The sequence below is a fragment of the Spermophilus citellus genome, assembly GCF_964194105.1.
Source record: "Spermophilus citellus genome assembly, chromosome: 4".
In the NCBI taxonomy this organism is placed as follows: Eukaryota; Metazoa; Chordata; class Mammalia; order Rodentia; family Sciuridae; genus Spermophilus; species Spermophilus citellus.
In genome coordinates this window covers 25,934,443-25,954,259 of record NC_138185.1, presented here as the reverse complement: position 1 = coordinate 25,954,259, position 19,817 = coordinate 25,934,443, and the positions used below count along the sequence as shown (strand labels likewise).

At 51.7% G+C, this 19,817-nt stretch overlaps 2 protein-coding genes across 3 annotated transcripts in view; one reads left to right on the top strand and one right to left on the bottom strand.

Annotated features, from left to right (window-relative positions):
- Positions 1 to 1,889: 1,889 nt before the first annotated feature.
- On the bottom strand, positions 1,890 to 11,887 carry DUSP15 (dual specificity phosphatase 15). Of its 2 annotated transcripts, XM_081292397.1 has the most exons (7): positions 11,168 to 11,446; positions 10,467 to 10,500; positions 8,738 to 8,820; positions 5,821 to 5,870; positions 4,832 to 4,906; positions 3,538 to 3,709; positions 1,898 to 2,761 (listed from the first exon to the last, which is right to left on the bottom strand). In XM_081292397.1, the coding sequence occupies exons 1-7, from the start codon at positions 11,186 to 11,188 to the stop codon at positions 2,480 to 2,482; spliced, it is 717 nt and encodes a 238-aa protein (XP_081148523.1). In that variant the 5' UTR covers positions 11,189 to 11,446; the 3' UTR covers positions 1,898 to 2,479. The 2 variants fall into 2 exon arrangements, with proteins under 2 accessions (XP_081148524.1, XP_081148523.1); XM_081292398.1 differs by lacking the exon at positions 4,832 to 4,906 and having other exon boundaries at positions 1,890 to 2,761; positions 3,538 to 3,701; positions 11,094 to 11,887.
- Positions 11,888 to 19,208: 7,321 nt separating this feature from the next.
- TTLL9 (tubulin tyrosine ligase like 9) overlaps positions 19,209 to 19,817 on the top strand; it is a gene marked incomplete at its 5' end in the record, with an annotated part of 46,091 nt that continues 45,482 nt past the window's right edge. Inside the window, one exon of the mRNA XM_081289851.1 lies at positions 19,209 to 19,223. Coding sequence (XP_081145977.1) covers positions 19,209 to 19,223 — 15 coding nt within the window. The remainder of the gene's footprint in view (positions 19,224 to 19,817) is intronic.

Sequence of the window (19,817 nt, the reverse complement as noted above, 5' to 3'; positions counted from 1 at the left end):
TGAACCTGGGGTCTCAAACAAGCTAGGCCAGCCGTCTACCACTGAGCTTCAACCCAGCCTCATTACCTATTTTAACATGAAGAAGACCAAGGCTCAGAAAGTTTGAAGCCCTGTAACAAAGTCCCAGAGTCTGGTGGGAGAGTCAGCATTCAAAGCTGATTGGGGAGAGTCCAGAGACCTAAATGGCAGCTATACTTGGGATTTATGGATTCCTGGTGAGGTCTGTGATCCTGTGAAATAGTACATAAATTTTGTCGCATCTATGCATTTTACGTTTCTTTCGTTCAATTGTCAAAAGGGGATTCCTGACCTGAAAGATTTTAAGAAATTCAGATTGCTCCAGCCCCTGGTGAAACAGGGTGGAGAGAATAACATCCTCTCCTGAAGCAGGCAGAGAGCGGGGCTCCAGCCAGCACTGACCAGAGACCCAAGCACTGTCCCTCATGTGCACCTGTGTCCCCCTTCCATGTGCCAGCAGCACTTCCATAGACACAGTCTGGGTTTAGACTCCAGTGGAGCAGAGCACAAATTATTTCATATGATTAGCTACAAGAATAATGACAGTCACCCTCAGTATTTGTGGGGGATGGGTTCCAGGACCCCTTTGGATACTGAAATCCATGGATGCTCAAGTCTCCTATATAAAATAATGTAGTATTTGCATATAACCTATGTATATCCTAGACTTTAAATCACCTCTCATGTAAATGCTGTGTAAATAGTTGTTAAACTGTATTGTTTAGGGAATAATGACAAGAAAATTAAAAGTCTGTGTATGTTGAATACAGATTCGATTTTTTTTCAGACACTTTTTTGCCCAAGTTTGGTTAAATTTTCAGTCTGAGGCAGGCTGTACAACTAAGCAGGAGTCCTCAGTGTATTGGACCATCCCTTCATTTTTCTAGGTTGCAGAGGGTGGTGTCTAGAGGGTGGGGTCTACAGCCAGACTTCCCCACCACCTGCTACCTGATGACCTTGGGCACCAGCCTCAGTTTCCTCAACTGTTGAATAGCCTGAGATGCAGGTAGAAAGTTTAGCATACAGCCTGAGTGAGCACAAACACAAATGAGTGGTGTGCTGTGAGTCCAAGGCGGTGGAGGAGTGCTGGAAAGGGGGAGGGAGCATGTTGAAGGACACAGAACACCAGATCAGGGGGCTTTGTTTTGTCCTCCAGGTGATGGGGCTTGTGGTTTTTAAATAGGGGAAGACACCATCTGAGTGTTTTAAACCAGTTGGACGGTGGTACCATAAATTATCCAAGAAGACACAGGCTCCCTACACTCCCCAGTAGCAAAATGGTCCACTCCCTCACCACCTGGTATGTTTCCTTTTTCTTACCTGGTATCTTACTAGAATGTCAGCAAGGTGAGGGCAGAGGTCTTATCCACTGCTGTAAATCCAGTGCCCAACCCAGTGCCTGACATACAGTAGGTGCTCAATGAACATTTGGTAAATGAAGGAGAAATAGAAGATTGGGATGACAGGAAGGTCATTTCATTCAGGCCCCCTACACCCAGGGCTTGGTACAAAGTTAGAAGCCCATAGCAGTGGCTGTTGGGTTATTGCTACTTCAAACTCCTCAGCTCTGATGACCTCTATTCATTCATTCTTGGGGTCAGTCCCTGCTTGCTCTTGCTTTTAAACTCTAGCTGGGAAGGATGATTCCCACTAGCTGGAGGTGGGTTCTCCCCACCGGTAACCTCCCAAATCAGGAGCTACTTCCTACCAACTGTCATGAGACTTAGGCTTCCCAGTTCTAGCTGTGTGTTCCTGAGCAAGCTGCCTGACCTTTCTGAGGCTTACATCTTCCCCTAGAATAAAGTAAACTTAAGCAATGAGAGGTCAGGTGTTGGGGAAGCACTACTGGACCTTACTGGCCAGTCCCTGTATGGAGAAGAGGTGGGGGGCTTCGAGAGATGGAAGGAAGTATTTAGGAGCCTCTCAGGAGGGAGATCAGGGCTCTGGGAGAGAGGAGGGGCTGTGTCAGGAGTTCGCGGTCCCAGAATCCAGCTCTGCGGACCGGACCGCAGTTAAGGAGGTTAGGTCCCTCCGTCCCCGACGGCTGCACACTGCACACCTGGCCCTGTTTTCCGCAGACACCAGGGTCTGGCCTTTGTTGAATGACAGGCACGGGGTCAGGCAGCTTTCGTGTCTCTTTAATATCCCTCCAGCCCCGTCCACCCCTACCCTACCCACTTCCCGCTCCCGCCGCCACTACGGGTGGAAGCGGGGGGGGGGGGAGGCTCCCCCAGCCCAAGGACTAAGGCACCAGGTGGCTGCAGCTGGCCGGCCCGGACACAGACGCACAGAGGGAGGACACACTGACCGCGGACGCAGACAAGCGAGGTGGGCATGGGGGCAGGGATCGGGCCTCTGCGGGGCTCCCACAGCCTCTGGGCCCGTCCTGACGGTGGGGGGCCCAGACAGCCCCCGAAGGGGCGGAGCGGGAGGCCGAGGGGAGCCGCTTGGAGTGGGGTCCTCACTTGCTGCCCTTGCGGGACAGACACCGCGGGAGGCAAGAGAAAGTCTGCTTGACGCGCGCCAGCAGCGGCAGCGACCGGTGGGCGTCCCGCGTCGTGCGCGGCACCAGGCGCTGCAGGGTCCCCTCCGAGGCTGACGAGTGCGGCGGGGTCGGGGCGGCCGAGGCGGCCGAGGTGGCAGAGCCCTGGCGGCAGCGCTTGCACAGCGGCAGCAACGCGCGCACGTCCTCCTCGTCGCGGAACGGGCTCTCCCCGAAGCGCTCCTCCAGCTGCCGGCGGAGCTGGGGTGGCCGCTGCGGAGTCAGGGTCGGTCCCGCCCCAGGGCCGCCGCCCTCGGCCCGCTGCCCACCCCGGCCGCCCTCGCGAGCATCCCTTGGCCTCCCTTCTCGGAGTTCCAAGGCGTCGCCGAGAGTCCCTCTCCCTCTGCAACTCCCTCCATTTTCCAGATTTGCTAAAGTGACCCCCACCTACACAGCGGGGGCCGCATGAACCCCCCTCTCTGGCCTCTGACCACATCAGTGGTCTCAGCAACTGCGCTCACCAGGGCTTCTTTCTAGCACAGCCCCGTAGATAAGCCTCTGGGGACCCTTCTGTCACCCTGCTGGGAGCCTTCAGGCCGTCCCCAGCTCTCTCCTCTTTCCTCCCTCCTCTCTCACCCTTTGTGCCCGGGGTGACCTCAATTCCTGAAATTCTGGGAGAGATAAGGAAGGGGATTGCTTTGACCTCAGATCCAACGTTGGGGTGTGGCAGGGCCAGTTTTCCCCCAAGAGGTTAAACCCTCAAAGCTTTAGGTGGCAGGCAGATAGATAGGGCCTGAGGGCATGTTGGGACACCTGGCCAGACTGAAGGGTCTACAGACTGGTCTGGGGCAGCCCCCAAACCCACCTGGCTGTTAACAGAAACTAAACTCAGGAGCTGGATTAGTTCAAGACCCCAGGATAATCTGCCAGATCTGAAGCCTGTGCTGAATTCCTCCCAATCCTGCCCAGGTTCAAGTGGAAAGAAGGGTCCCCGGACCCCCCCCCCCCCAGTCCAAGCAGCTCCTGCCAGCCCTTACCTTCCGGGAGTTTCCCCAGCCAAACTCCTCCAGCTGCTGCCTGAAGCCTGGGTTGGGGTTGGCGATGGGCCGGGTGGCCTTGATGGCTTCAAGCACTTCCCTCCAGCCCAGCCCCGTCACCGTCATCACATATGCTGTCACAATGGTGGTACTGCGGGAGATGCCTGCAAAGCTGGGGTCCCCAGCAGCCCCCAGGCTTCAGGTAAGGTTCCATCTCCCCCATAGCTCCCAGGCACCCGCCCACTGCAGCGTCCCTGCCCTTTCCTCCAACCACAAGCAACTGGCCAGGACCTCTCCTCCTAGCTCCAGGTCTTTCTTTGCCCATGAGAGTCCCTCTGCCTGGCATTCTCTCTCCCACATCAAGGGCCTGGGCGAAACCTCATTCATTCATTCAAAAAATATTTCCTCATCATCTTTTCCTTTTTCAGGTCCTGGGGATACGGGGGGGGGGGGGAATAAAAAAGCAATGGTCTCTGCTGTCCTAGAGCTCAGTAAGTTGGGGGGACACAGACACTAACCAGAGACATGATTTCAGGTGGTTGTAACTGTGTTAAAGAGGAGTTCCATAGAGGAAGAGGTGTTGATCTAGTGGGGATGATGAGGAAGGGTCAGGGAAGAGGTTTCAGAGGTCTTGAGAGATAGGTAAGGGTCAGCCAACCATGTTCTAGGCAGCGTGCACCAAGACCATAAGGTGGAAGTCTGGTGGATTTGAAGTATGGGAGTCTAGTGCAACTGGAACGGGGGAAGGAGGGAGAGAGAAGGCAAAGCTTGAGAGAGTGGTCTCATGTAGGCTCCAGAAGTGCCGGCCAGGCTCAGTCTGGTTCTGCCAGAGCCCCAGCCAGGCACAGGACAGGTGCTTGGTGAGAAGTTGTGGAATGAATGACATAGGCAAGGCCTGGGGTAAATGAGTAGATCACAAGTCTCTCCTCCTAGCCTGGATTCCCCACCTCACAAGCCTGGGAGGGAGGAGAGGGGGAGCCAGGAGGAATGGACTGCCCAAGTGCTGTGTGACCCCAGCCCAGTTCCTGCCTCTCTCTGGGTCATCTCTCTCTCTCTCTCAACAGCTCAACAGCCTTGTCAGCTCAACAACCTTTTCCCCATTTTACAGATGTCAAAACTGAATCACAGGGAGAAACAACTGCTGGGCTACGACCACAGGGCTGGTAAAGAACTGGACCCTGACTTGAGCCTGTGGGTGGCTCCCCTGGATGAATGGCGGACTGTGGGTGTTGTGGCCCACGGGATGGCTGTGTGTTGGGGATGGAGGACAGCCGCCAGCTCCCCCTCAACTCACCAGTGCACAAGGCAGTTCCCCCCATTGAGCCGGCAACAGTGGATGAAGCTGATACATTCTTTGAAGTGCTTTTTGCTGGAGAAGAGAGGACAGAGGAGCGAGTATGGGGCAGTTTCCCGGGAGCCCTTTCCTCATGGGACTAGCAAGGGACAAGGAGCCCTGGGCGCTCAGGTCAGCCAGCGTTTGCAGGGAGCAGGGGGAGGTGTGGGAGGCAGCGGTGGTAGCAGGCCAGGCCGGGAGGGGCCGCCATCCCGCAGAGCGTCCCTGCAGGGTCCTGGGGTCCGGTTTTGGCTTTTCAAGGAAATAGGAGGAGACCCAGGGTCCCACTTCTCAGGGTCTTTCAAGAGTGGGACCCCGGGGTCACCTCCTACCTATGTTTTTGAAAGGCCACACGTAAGAACATCTAGGAACAATGACAGTCAGCCGTGGGCTGGGAGCAGAATTCCCCACGGGGCAGGAGTTTAGCCTGGGTCCATCCCGAGCTGAAGGGCACGGATGCAAATAACCCCAGCAAAAATGTCTGTTTTCCTGAGCCCCCACTACACAATAGGTCCTGTCCTAGATCCTTAAGGCATGTCATCGGACCTTTGAAAGCCTCCTTGCCTCTGGTCAGAACCCTGTTTTACAGATGAGGCTCAGAGATGGGAAGTGATTTGCCCAAGGTCACACAGCAGGGAATGGCAAAGGCTGGCTGGAACCCAGATGTCTTAACTCCAAGGCCAGGAACATGCTGAGCCTCACCTTCTGGAATCTGCTGGTGCACCAGATCTCTAGAGGCAGGGAACTGTCCCCATCTCATTGCTGAGGAGACTACTGAGGCTCAGGAATGAGGGATGGGGACCTACCACAAGAGCATGGTTGAGACAGAGTCAAACTTGGGTAGAGGTGCCCTGTGACAGCTATCTGGTGTGAGTATTCTCTGTCCTTCCTCAGGCCTCCCCTCCCCCACTGCAGGAGGTAGCTCTGTTGGTCCATTCAGGGAAACTTACATGGGTACTTCAGGGGTGTCAGCCACCGGGATGCGAAGGTAGGTGATATCCTGCAAAGACAAAGCACACCTGGAATCCCAGTGACTCTGAAGCCTGAGGCGCAGAAACACAAGTTTGAGGCCATCTTGAGCTATTTAGCAAGGCTTTTTCTCAATATAAGTTTTTTTGTTTGTTTGTTTTAAAGGGCTGGGGGTGTACCTCATTGGCAGAGTCCCCCTAGGTTCAATCCCCAATAGCACATAAACAAGCAAAAACCCACACTAAGGGAGTGGGGACCTTGCCTGCACCCCCTTTCCTTGGCCTGAGCAACCCAAGTGCTGTGTGACCCCAGCCCAGTTCCTGCCTCTCTCTGGGCCACTCTTCTCTTTCTGTCCAAAGAAAGTAGATACCATTTCTGTGAGCCTCCCAACTCTGTCTGTGATTCAGAGCTTTCTGAGCAGACAATGCCCTAACTTCATAGGTGTCTTGGACATGAGGACTTGATAAGAAGGAGTTGGCAAGCCTTTTATCCAATAGCCTGGGAAAGTGTCTCCCCTGCAAGCGGAGATTGCAAAATTACATAGTAAAAAGGGCAGAGCAGATTTGTTTATCTTGAAAAGAAGTAAAAATTATAAAACCAAGTTTACATATTAGTCAGGGAATAAACTGTGGGTAATTTTTCCAACACATTTGCTGTGATACCCTTTGCTTCATGCTTATTAATTTCCACATAATTTTGTCAAGATTATTTCTGCTCACATCCTGAGGACCTCGTTGCTTTTCTTGAGGACCTCCTTTGATACTTTGATGTTCAAGTGACCCACCCCTAGGCCCTCATTTGCCCAAGGCTTTGTGTGAAGTCCTGGCCTTCTTTACCTAGCTCACATTCCCCAAGGTCATGAAACCCTGCATCTTTTGCAAGGTTTGCAATTTCACTTTGCAAAACGTTTGGCCTTGGGTTTGCATGATATTATCAAACTCTGCTAAATTCACTGGTGCCTGGGATGGAGAGAGGCTAGTGAGAGGAGGGAGGGCCGCTGGGGCACAGGCTAATTTTTGTAAGCAGTCACCTCACAGGTAAATATATTAATAACTGACAACCCTCCCTGTGCAGTCTATTTAGATTGCATATTCTCAATACTCTAGAATGAGGCTGCCCTATAAAGCAAACTCACACTCCCAATGGCTTGGAAATTTCTTCTTTGACACTGAAAGTCATAGATTATTGGAGGGTGCCCTTAGAGACTATCAAATCTGTCACATGAAAAAATGGAGGCCTAGGGCTGGGGTGTAGGTCAGAAGAAGAGCACCTGCATAGTATGTCTGGGCCCAGGGCTTGACCCCCAGCACCTCAAAAAAGGACCCAAATCGAATAAACTGAGCCCAGAGAGGGAAAGGACCCTACCCCACATAGCACATCTGTGGCAGAACAGATTTTCGTTTTTGGTAATAGGGATGGAATCCAGGGCCGCTTTACACTGAGTCATATCCTCAGCTCCCCAGCCTTTTTTTTTTTTTTTTTGGTGCTGAGGATTGAACCCAGGGCCTTGTGCATGCAAGGCAAGCACACCACCAACTGAGCTATCTCCCCAGCCCCTGCAGCTCCTCTTTTTTATGTTTTATTTTGAGACAGGGTCTCACTGTGTTGCTTAGGGCCTGGCTAAGTTGCTGAGGCTGGTTTTGAACTTGAGATCCTCCTGCCTCAGCCTCCCGAGCTGCTGGGATTACAGGCATGTGCCACCACGCCTGGTGACACAGACTTATAAACAGATGAGGAGGAGTCTCTGTTTATGTGATAAGAATATTTTAAACTTTGGTATTATATCAGTTTTAATTTGTTGAGCATCTATTATGTGGCTGTCAGCCACTCATCGAGGTAGGTACTGATATAAAAAATTCCATTTAGTAGGTCAGGTAACTGAGGCTCCGAGATGGGAAGTCTTGTGCCCAAGGTCAGCAAGAGAACAAGTGATGAAGATGAGAACCCAGGTCTCTTACTGCAGGGCCTCTGGTCTAGACTGACTGCTTCCCTCCTCAGTCCTGACACCCTCACCTCCCCTCTCCCAGGATTCCATGTCAATGCAGCCCCTGCAGTGGGGACCACACTTTGCAGTGTTGGAAGCAGATTTACCACCTTGCATTCTCTTTGCTCTTCACAACAGCCCCTGGGGGACAGTCAGAGTTGGGGATCAAAGGCCCAGAGAGGTGAAGTCACAGTCCAAGGTTGCATAGCAAGACACAGCCCAGAATCATCTGTTTGGAATCATCCATTCAGTAAGGCAATGGGAAGATCTTGTCCACCCTCCCCTGTCCAGTACTGGGAATTGAACACTGAGCTGTGTCCCCAGCCCTTATAATTATTTCAAACTTGAAACAGGGTCTTGCTAAGTTGCTGAGGCTGGCCTCAAATTTGCAATATCCCTGGGCTGGGGATGTGGTCGCCTGGCATGTGTGTGGCCCAGGGTTCAATCCTCAGCACCACATACAAACAAAGATGTTGTGTCAACCGAAAACTAAAAAATAAATATTAAAAATTCTCTCTATTAAAAAAAATTGCAATATCCCTGCCTCAGCCTCCTGAGGAGCTGATATTGCAGGCATGCGCCACTGTGAGGGCCTTTGTGTGGGCCTTTGTGGCTTTGTGAGGGCCTTTTTAAGCATCAAGGAGAGACTTCTTGGGCCAGATGGCCTGTGCTCAAATCCCAGCTGGTAAGTTTCTTAGATGTGTGACCTTAGGTAAGTTAATTTACCTCTCTGGGCCTCAGTTTCCAAATAAGGATGATAATATAAACCAATCCAATGGTGAAGAAGGCATAAGCACGAGTCAAGAAGATAAGACAGGACCTGGCATATGGTAGGTAGTTGATAAATGGGTGCTATGGAGATCTAGAGCCCATCCCCCACCTATGCACAGCCCTGGAATGGGGGTTCAGAATACCTGCAGAAGAGGCTGGGGTGACTCATGAATAGAGATGATGTGTGTGATCTTATTCCGGCCCAGCTGATCCGGGTCTTTGGCATCTGAAAGAAACAGGTGCTTGCGCCAATTTGGCAAGTATGACTTATTGGGTACTGAGGCTAAGTACAGCAAGAGCCGCCAACCAGCTCTTCACCTCACCGCTTCGCTCCCACTGGGCCCCTCCTCCCCTGGCTGCGGCTCCTTCCCCAGGTCCTGTACACCCCGAGGCTCAGAATGGCCTCTGGGGCACCCAGAGGACACAGCCCAGCCTCTCCCTGCCTTGCTCACGCTGTTCTTTCCATCCCAAACACCCTTGCCCAGCACATTCTTTGACCCAGCAGTTCTGCCTCTAGGAATCTGGGGACAGAAGCGTTTGTACACACAGAAAGCTATTGGGTGGCAGACAGTGTTCTCTGCAGCGCAGTTCATATCAGGAATAGTTAAACAGTTACAACCACCTCATGTCCATCAGAAAGGGACTGGGTAAATAGTGACATACTCATAGTTTGGAACACTGTGCAGACATTAAAACGATCTCTGTGCTGATGTGCAAGAATGCACACAGTAGACTTTGAAGTGGGAAGTTCAGATTCCAGAACAGTGTGCAGGATAGGTTTCCATTTTGTTTGAAATATTATATCTTGTATCTACAAAGATATATGGAAAACTACTCAGGGGTAGGTCCCACAGTAGCCTTTCTAGGGACTGGATGTTTAGCCCATGCAGACCTTCTAGGATCAGAATAAACGGCACATGGCCCTCGTCTCCACAAGGCCATGCCTTACTCAACAATCATCTTGGGAGAGCATATGGTATGCAGCGTCGGGGTCTGGAGGTCAACTCCCTGGCTCCTTATCCTCATGGGACTTATATACTTAAAGAGGATTCAGACCTTAATATAGCCAATGGAAATCAATGTGGCAGGAGCTACTGGGGTCCCAGGAAAAAAGGGACCAGGGCTTACGAGGGTAGAACATCTGAGCTCCTCCCTTTCAACACTGTAGACTGAAGTGGCTTTTCTATTCTGATTCCCCCAAGCCCTGGACCACCTGCCTCAGCCTATTTCCTCCCTCACAAAGATCTCTGTTTAGATTTGCTTCCCTTCTGCCACCTGGAAGCCCCTGAGGAGGGGGATGGGGGGGTGCTGTCTCTTTGTCCCCATCCCCCTTTGAAAGTTGGGAAATGTTGGATGAGAGAGCAGGGAAGGCAGAAGCTTATAGACTCGCCACCCCAGCCTCAGCTGGATGCTGGGTCTGTGCTTACAGGAGGGCCTGAGACCCCTCCCCGGGAGAGAAGGGGATGGGGGAAGGTTCCTCGATTCCCAGGTGGAAACACACCCTCAAGCAGACCTCAGCTCAGAACCACAGGGCCAGAAGGGCCCTGAAGAGGCTGGTGGGCCTTGAGCCAAGGAGGCGGCAGAGGTGCAGAGCAGACTTGCTGCATGGTCCCAGCTCAGATCATGAACCTTGCCCTTTGGCCTTGTGGTGAAGTCGGGGTGGAGGTTGGCATGGGGAAGATGTCAGCATCAGACCCCAGCGCTCCAGGGCTGCCCCTTCCCCCTCCCCCCAGCACCCCCTCAACCCCCAGGACCCCTTTCCTCCTCCCAGCCTGGTGTGGCTTCCCCACCTCTAGCCCCATTCCTGTCTCTGGTGTGTGGGCCAGAGTATGATGGTGGACTCAGGCTTGGGACAGAGTGGGCAGTGCTCACCAATGAAGTTTCCGAGGTAGAGTCCAGGAAGTACCTAGAGGAAGAAGGGGCAGGGGTCAGCAGGGCAGGGCCATACCACTTCCCACCTCGGGTGGCTGGGAGACTCACAGCCCCCCTCTTTCCCATGAGGGTTCCTCAGGAGCAATCGCTGAGGCTTGGGCCCTCTGTGAGAGAGTCTGGGGCTCTGGGGAGGTTGTCGGAGCAGGCCAGCAAGTTAACCAAGGGAGAGTCAGGCTTGGGGACCAGCGACAGGGAAGAGGAGGGAGGCTTAGGGGACAGAGAGGGAGGGGACAAAGGGCCCAGGGGGAATGGGAGGAGAGCAGAGGAGTGGGCTGGGAGCCGGAGGACCCAGGCCAGTGCAGGTGTAGGGCATGCAGGGGCCGAGTGGGGAGGGTCGGAAAAACAGCACCAGAGTCTGGGGAGTCTGGGAGCGGGACACAGCAAGACAGGGCAAGGTATCCCCGAGTAACAGCCACAGAGATACAGCAAGACACAGAGTCGCACAGAGGACAGACAGACACAGGCAGAGAGAGAGAACACGCCGCGGCCTCGGAACCTCAGGGACACAGAGGTGTGGACACACAGGGCTCAGAGAGGGACCAGAAGGTCAGAGGCGGGCAGACCGACCTAGTCGCAGCCGGTGGCCTGCCGGAAGGGCTGGAGACAGCCAGGTGAGGGATGCGCGGTCGCCGCCCCCCTACCTTGGTCATGCCATTTCCCATGATCCTGGGGGCGGGGGTCGGGGCGCACCCCCAGCTCGCCGCCCGGAAAGCGCTCGGGTCACAGCTGCCCTGCTGGCCCAGGCCCGGAGCCTGCAGCCTGACGGGGAACCGGGGGCCTGGCGTCCGCGGCCCTACCCCACCTGGTCCCGCCGCCGCCGCCACCGCCCGCCGACCCCCGGCCCTGGAGGGAAACGAAGGAGCCGCCGCCGCCGCCGCCGCCGCCGCCACCGCCGCAGGCTCCTCCTACCCCCTCGGTCATGTGGGGCCCCCCCGTGGGTCGTGGCGGGGGCCGGACAAAGCCCCAGTGTGCTGGGCTCACGGCCCGCGGGACAACGGCAGCTTGTTGCGGCCGCGTGGGGCGCCACCTCCGGAGGTGGGGGCGGGGCGCTCCCCCCACCCTGGCACCGTCAGGCGCGGGCGGGGAGGGGTGTCCAGGGAGCCCCCGGCGGGTCCACCGGAGACCGGGCTCCCGCGGCGCCCGACCGCCCTGCGCCCCTGGGCCGAGCACCCGCTCCCCCGCCCCGGGTCTCCAGCCAAACCGGAGGCGCCTGGACTTGGGTCGCGAAGGGCTCCCAGCTCTTCAGTTTGTGTGCGCGACAAGAAAAGTGGGTGATTTCCATCTGCTACATCACCCCGTCCGTGCAGCCTCCGCTAGCCCTCTGCCTTTCTCACTCTTCATTCATCCGCGTCCCCACCCTCCTTCTCACCCATTAGCCCTTCTGCACTCTCACCCATCCTCCCATCCATCCTTCCTCCTGTCCATCCATCCACCCTCCCATCATCCTCCTTCCTCCTGTCCATCCATCCATCCTCCCATCCATCCTCCTTCTTCCAGTCCATCCATCCATCCTCCCATCCATCCTCCTTCCTCCTGTCCATCCATCCATCCTCCCATCCATCCTCCTTCTTCCAGTCCATCCATCCATCCTCCCATCCATCCTCCTTCCTCCTGTCCATCCATCCATCCTCCCATCCATCCTCCTTCTTCCAGTCCATCCCTCCATCCTCCCATCCCTCCTCCTTCCTCCTGTCCATCCATTCATCCTCCCATTCCTCCTCCTTCCTCCTGTCCATCCACCCATCCTCCCATTATCCTCCCTCCTCCTGTCCATCCATCCATCCTCCCATCCCTCCTCCTTCCTCCTGTCCATCCATCCATCCTCCCATCCATCCTCCTTCCTCCTGTCCATCCATCCCTCCATCCTCCCATCCCTCCTCCTTCCTCCTGTCCATCCATCCCTCCATCCTCCCATCCCTCCTCCTTCCTCCTGTCCATCCATCCACCCATCCTCCCATTATCCTCCTTTCTCCTGTCCATCCATCCATCCTCCCATCCATCCTCCTTCCTCCTGTCCATCCATCCATCCTCCCATCCCTCCTCCTTCCTTCTGTCCATCCACCCATCCTCCGATCCATCCTCCCATCCATCCTCCTTCCTCCTGTCCATCCATCCCTCCATCCTCCCATCCATCCTCCTTCCTCCAGTCCATCCATTCATCCGCCCATTCCTCCTCCTCCCTCCTGTCCATCCATCCATCCTCCCATCCCTCCTCTTTCCTCCTGTCCATCCATCCTCCCATCCCTCCTCCTTCCTCCTGTCCATCCTCCCATCCTCCCATTATCCTCCTTCCTCCTGTCCATCCACCCATCCTCCCATTATCCTCCTTCCTCCTCTCCATCCATCCATCCTCTCATCCCTCCTCCTTCCTCCTGTCCATCCATTCATCCTCCCATCCATCCTCCTTCCTCCTGTCCATCCATCCATCCTCCCATCCATCCTCCTGTCCATCCATCCATCCTCCCATCCATCCTCCTTCCTCCTGTCCATCCATCCATCCTCCCATCCATCCATTCATCCTTCCGTTTACCCACATATCCATCCATCTATCCTTTCATCCTACTATCCATCCACCGACCCACTTGTGCATTCATCATCCCATCCATCCATCCATCCATCCATCCATCCATCCATCCATCCCTTCTCCCATTCATCCATCCATCATCCCATCCCTTCCTTTCATCCACTCTGACCCCTCTGAAGATGGTGTCAGCTGGGCAAGCTCTCCTGGGACCAGGCATAACTACTTTGGGGATCCCAAATATTAGAGGTAAAATCGGGGGAAGGGAGATGTGGGAGTATTCAAATCACCTGGGTTCTGGGTTAGGAAACTAAAATGGTATCTAATTAGAGGCAAGAGTCCTGGAAGACCAAGGTTCAAGACTCTGTTCACCTCTGACTTGTGAATGAGCAACCCTGGGAAAATCCCCAGGGGGTCCCAGCTAACTCTGTGCGTCTAGGTCCAAGTATATAACATAATTGAGACCAGACATCTCTTATGGGACTGACATAGAAGCAGCTAAACCATCCTCCAGGGATCACCCTGTCTCTCCATCTTGACTGTGGGGAAGTGTCAGCACACAGCAGGACAAAAAGAGGACATAGTCCACTTGAAATGTGATGACTGGAGATAAAACCTTTTCTTCATGTTTTCTTTCTTTCTCAAGTTCACAGCACACATCAGGCTGCCTGCCTCAGTTCTCTCTGTGCTGAGTTTCCTCATACAAACAGAATTATTCAGCAAGTACTTGCTGAGTATGAGGTACTAGGTACCACACATCTGTGGACAAGGTGGAGATGGTTCCTCTCTTCATTAGCTAACAATCTAGACCAGCACTGCCCAAGAGGACACCAGCCACATGTGTCATTTAGGTTTCTAGTAGCCACATTTAAAAAGTAGAAGGAAATTAATTGTTAATGATTTTATTTAACATACTATTTCTACAATATTATAATTTCAGCACAGAATATTTAGGATTATTCATGTACTTTATATCACTTTTATTGTATTGTCTCCAAAATATGGTATATGTTTTATGCAGAGTTCATCTTAATTCAGACAAACTACATGTCAAATGTTTAAGGGCCAGGTGTGGCTAGGAGGTACACAGGGAGCATCTCAGATCTAGGAGAGAAGGCAAATGAAACTAGCAAATAGCAAATAATACATTCACAAAAGGGGAAGTTTTCTATGAAAGGCACAAAGGGAGTCAGGGAGAACCTCTCTGAAGTGGGGACAGGAGACTGGGATATAAGGACACACTATTATAAGAGTGGAGAGAGTATTTCCCACAGAAGGGACAGCACTGCAAAGGACCCATGGCGACAAGAATGTGGCCTTTGTCAAGAGCTAGAGCAGAGGAAGCTGAGGGAGGTGGTAAGAGATGGGGCTAGAGAGTGGAGTGGGGGCCCAGCACGCAGGACCATCGATGGCCATGACTGGGCCTTGACATTGTTTTCTCTGCCATGTGACAGAAAGCATGGGACACTTTACCCCAGGAGGCCAGGTCATCTGGTTTAAATTTTAAGTCCCTCTCTTACCCTTACTAACTCTTCCCTTTGGGAAGTTGGTGAGAAGTGGACTGTGGCCACCCAGGCAACAGAGGATGGTGCCCTGGTACAGAGTGGACAAAGAAGCTGGGAAGAAGGGGGTGGGTACTCAGCATAGATGACAGTTTGGACAGTGCAGCTGATATTTCGGGGGGAAGGAAGGAATGCTAGGATGGCTTCAGGCGCCCTGCCTTGACAGTCATTATCTGAGCCGCAGGAATGGAGTAGGGCTCTTCACCAGCTCCACACATGTTTATTCGTTGCCCAACTACACTTGGAAAATTGTTCCCAAGATGCGCTGACACTGAGTTTCCCAGAATGCCCCACTCCAAATGGAATAAAGAGATGCTGACAGCTGGGTGAGGTGGCGCTCTCCTGTGATCCCGTCTACTTAGGAGGCTGAAGTGGGAGGATCACAGGTTCAAGGCCAGTCTAGGCAATGCAATGAGAACGTGTTTCAGAATAAAACTTTTAGGGGCTGGGGATGTGGCTCAAGCGGTAGCGCGCTCGCCTGGCATGCGTGCGGCCCGGGTTCGATCCTCAGCACCACATACCAACAAAGATGTTGTGTCTGCCGAGAACTAAAAAATAAATATTAAAAATTCTCTCTCTCTCACTCTCTCTCCTCTCTCACTCTCTCTTTAAAAAAAAAAAAAGAATAAAACTTTTAAAGGGCTGGGGTTGTACTTAGAGGTAGAGTGCTCACCTGGCGTGTGTGAGGCCCTGGGTTCAAGCCCCAGTACTGGGGGGAAAAAAGAGGAAGGACAGAAAGAAAGGAGGGAAGGAGGGGGAGGGGAATGATAAAGGACCCTGATGATTAGGTCCCCATCCCAGTCCTGGCTGTAGCAGCTCTGTGAACCTAAGCAGGTGAGTGTCCTTGGGTTTCTTTTCTCATCCCTACAGGGACAATTATGACAGTCCTGTGTACCCTCACTTGGTCATTAGGGGGAACGATCTAGACACATGTATGAAAGAACTGTTGTTCAAAGCCCCGAAGAAAGGAGAGAGATCATTATTAGACTTAATAATTGATTAGCTGTGTATTGTTCAGCCTTTGAAAATGTTTGTTATTGCAAAGCCCAGTTTTTCTTCAGTCGTGAAGTGACTGTTTTACAAGCCAGTTATATGAAGATGCTAAAATTGCAGGTCTCACCCTGTCGTTCCCTGGCTTCCAACCCTTCAGTGGTTCACCGTGGTAGGCAAAAATGATGGTTCTCTAAAGACGTCCAACGTTATGCAGCCTGGGAAGGGGGAAGTAATATCGTGGATGAAATTATGTCTGTTTGTTTTTTCCTGCAGATGGAATCCAAGTTGCTAATCAGCTGATCTTGAGATGGGGAGAGAACCTGGATTCATCACAAGGGTCCTTTCAGTGAAAGAGGGGGCGATAGAGTGAGGGTCAGAGGGATGCGACTGCAGAAGGTGGGACGCTGTGACTTCCCGTTTGAAAGATGGAAGGGGACCACCAGCCAAGGAATGCAGGTGGAAACCTCAAGGCAACCGATTCTCTTCTGGAGCCCTGCTAGCTCAGTGAGACCCGGGTCAGATTCCTAACCTCCAGCATTATAAGATTATACCTTCGGGTGATTTCAAGTCACTAATTTTGTGATAATGACAAGCAGCAATTGGAAACTTGTGAGCTCCCCAGTGCCCTTAGAAAAAAGTTCAGCCTGCTTAGCATGACCTCAGGGGCTCCGTCTTCTGCCGGGAGCATCTTCAGCAAGTTGCTTAGCTTCTCAGTTTTATCATCAATAAATAAGGAGTGGGGGAGGGGAAAGGCCTGTGGATCTTTATGTGATTAAATGAGAGGACATATTGAGTAGCTAGGTAAGTCAGCAATTTAGTTAGACCCTGTCTCTAAAAAAATCTGTTACCAAATCTGTAAAAAAGGAAACCAACAAAAGCATTCATGCTTAATGGCCTTCTATCTCCCCTCCTTGACACCCTCTCCTGGTCCTCATCTGCATTTTTCTTCCTGTGACATACTCCATACTCCCTGAGTTAGCACATATTGTTCCCTCTGCCTGCAATGCTCTTCCCATCCCCTTTATCAGGCTAACTCTCATTTCTTCCTGAAAGTCTTTACTGACCCCATGTCGACTTGTTTGGACCACCCTGTTATGCATTTCCCAAACATCCTAAACTCCTCTATCATATTATTACTAGGACTTGAGGGTTTTTTCATTTAAGAAAAAAAAAAATCTAAAATCCAGATAAGGAACTGCTTGACCTATTTGCTTCAACTGTATTGTTTAAATAGAACTTTCCAAATAAACTTGAGTAGTTGAAGTTGTCCTTCTCCAATTCCTTTCCTCTCTCCCCAGATATAACAATTCTTATGTGCTTGATGTGTATCTTTTGAGACATGTTTTAAAGCTTGTCACATCTATATACCCATAAGAATATGAAACATACTTTCATATGTATGTTTATAGTTAACACAAATTATAACCTTATAAAATATATCATTCTGTAACTTTTATTCACTGAACAATAAGTTTGGGGGACATCTGAATCATTTTAATCACTGTATAGTATTTAAATTTTTTTTTTAGTTGTAGATGGACAGAATACCTTTATTGTATTATTTATTTATTTTTATATGGTGCTGAGAATTGAACCCAGTGCCCTACAATGCTATATTTTATTATTAGAATATACCCCATTTTATTCATCTACCATCCTCCCAATGGACATTTAGATTGTGTGTAATAGTTTCCACCATTACAAAGAAAGTTGCAAAGGAGATTTCTGTTCCCTGAAGTTTGTAGTTCTTTAGGTAGCGCACAAATGCGCGCGCACACATGCACATACATATATACATACACACTTTGTGGGGGTTTTGTGTGTCTTCTTTTACTTAGCATAATGCTTTTGAGGTTCATTCATGTATCAACATTAGTAGTTCAAATATCAGGAGCTGGAGTTGTGGCTCAGAGATAGAGCCCTTGCCTGGCATACGTGAGGCACTGGGTTCAATCCTCAACAGTACATAATAATAAAATATTGTGTCCACCTATAACTAAAAAATAAATATTTAAAATAATAGTCCAAATATCAGCATGTATCAATACTTCATTCTTTCATTCTTCTTTATGGCTGAATAGTATTCTATTATATGAATGTACTGCAACTTGTTGGACATTTGTAATATTTCCACTAATTTAAAAAAATTTTAATTGTTGATGAACCTTTGTTTTATGTATTTTTATGGGGTGCTGAGGATCGAAGCCAGTGCGTCACACAGGCTAGGCAAGTGCTCTGACACGGAGCTGCAACCCCAGCCCCCACTTTTTCATTATTAACAATGCTGCTAGGAACATGTGGGCATAAATGTTTGAATACCTATTTTCAGTTCTTTGGGGGTCTATACCTCAGGTTTCTTGTGCTTTGTTTCATAGTTTGTCACTATTCATTGAGTTAATGTGTCTTGTTTATTCACTCACTGAGCAGTGTTGGCCATGAGCTAAGCTCTGGGAATGCAGTGACAAATAAATAAAACTCATTTTTTTTCTTTTTTGATGCTTATGTGGGGGAGATATTGAGGACTCAAAGGAGTCTGCATAGAAAAGCGGGTGGTCAGAGAAGACTTTCCTGAGATCAAATGTAAACTGAGGCCTGGGCAGAGGGGATGAAAAGAGGCACCAGAAAAAAGAACACCAAGATGAACAGAGATAAGTGTGAATCCAGGAGTGTGGGAGGGGGGCCAAGGGTCAAACCAGTAACTGAAAGAAGGGAGGAGACTGGAATGGGAAGAGCAGCAGCAAAGAGTTGGAAGGATGAGGCTGCTAAGTCCTCAGACCCTGGATCAGTAAAAACCTTACTGAAGCGGGGCTCGGTGGCCCACGCCTGTAATCCCCGCGGTTCAGGAGGCTGAGGCAGTAGGATCACGAGTTCACAGCCAGCCTCAGCAATTCAGCGATGCCCTCAGCAACTCAGCAAGACCCTGTCTCTAAATAAAATACAAAAAAGAGCTGGGGTTGTGGCTCAGTGGCTGAGTGCTCCTGGGCTCAATCCCCAGTACAAAAAGGCTTGCCAATCAGGATGAGGATTTCCATCTAAGGGCCATGGGGAACCAGGGAAGGTTGTACACAAGCCGGGGAGAGCATGGCTGAATCTGGATGGCCAGAGGGATAATTGGTCAGGAGGCTGCTGCAGGTGTCGAGGGAAGTTCTGGCATAAGAGTTGGTGCTTAAAAATTAGAAGGTGACTGAAAGAGCAGAGGGGACTGGTGACGTTACCAACTGACCAGGTGACTTAATGGTCGTTGAGTAAGGAATCAGTCCCATTGCATTTATCAAAAAGTGACAACTTCTCAGAAGCAGCATTTTTAGATCAAGGAAGCTTGGCTGGAGGCGGCGCTGGGCAGTAAGTGCCCGCGGCGGGCAGCCCCCTCCTCTGGCCGGGTGTGCCCAGGGTCGCAGAAAAGTGGGACTGGGAGGGAAAGGTCGAGAAGGCCGAGGACCTGGGTGCAGGACGCCCTGGGAGCTGGGCACTCCACCGGGAGGCGCGCCTTTGGCTCGTCCAATCAGAGCGGCGGATCCGGGCGTCCCTTCGTCACCTTGGCAACGGGACGCACAGGCTCTAGCCGGACATAGTGGCGGCTTGGATCTGGCCCTGGGAAATTGCGTCATGTCGCGACCGAAGGTAGGAGTGGCACCGAGCCAGAGGCTCTCATCGTCCTCCGAGAGAGGGAGGGAAGCCACGGGGTTCAGAGCCCGGGGGCGGGTCATCGCGGGGCGTTGCGACCCAGGAAGGAAAGGTCCAAACGGGACCGAAGGCTACGAGGCCCGACGGCTGCTCGCAGACCCTCTGGCGGGAAAGTTACAGGACCGGATTCTAAGCTGTACCAAGATTGCTGTTTAGGAGGCTGAGGCAGGAGGATCTCATGTTCGAGGACAGCCTCAGCAGCTTAGCGAGGCCCTAAGCAATTTAGTTAGACCATGTTCTAAAAAATATGAAGGGCTGGGGATGCGGCTCAGCGCCCTTGGTTCGATTCTTGTTACAAAACAAAAAACAAACAAATAAAAATAAGCATTCTGTGACCCCGTGGGAAGCTCAAGTTCAGATTCCCCGTGGCCCATTAAAACAAACACCAGTAAAACTCTAATTAGTGCCTTTTCCAAGCCGAGCCCAGCCCTGACCAAGGGACACAGAGGTGAATCAGGCAAAACCCTGCTCTCCAAGACCGACCAGCCAACTCTCATTTTAAGACTAGGAAAGATGAGGCGCAAAAAGGGA

What these genes read in the sequence shown, in the direction of transcription:
- DUSP15 (XM_081292397.1), bottom strand. Translation starts at nt 11,188, where the DNA reads ATGGGAAATGGCATGACCAAG. An exon ending in TGGGAAATGGCATGACCAAG is followed by an intron (nt 10,501 to 11,167) that starts GTAGGGGGGCGG and finishes TTCTTCCTCTAG; the next exon opens with GTACTTCCTGGACTCTACCT. An exon ending in GACACCCCTGAAGTACCCAT is followed by an intron (nt 4,907 to 5,820) that starts GTAAGTTTCCCT and finishes TCTCTTCTCCAG; the next exon opens with CAAAAAGCACTTCAAAGAAT.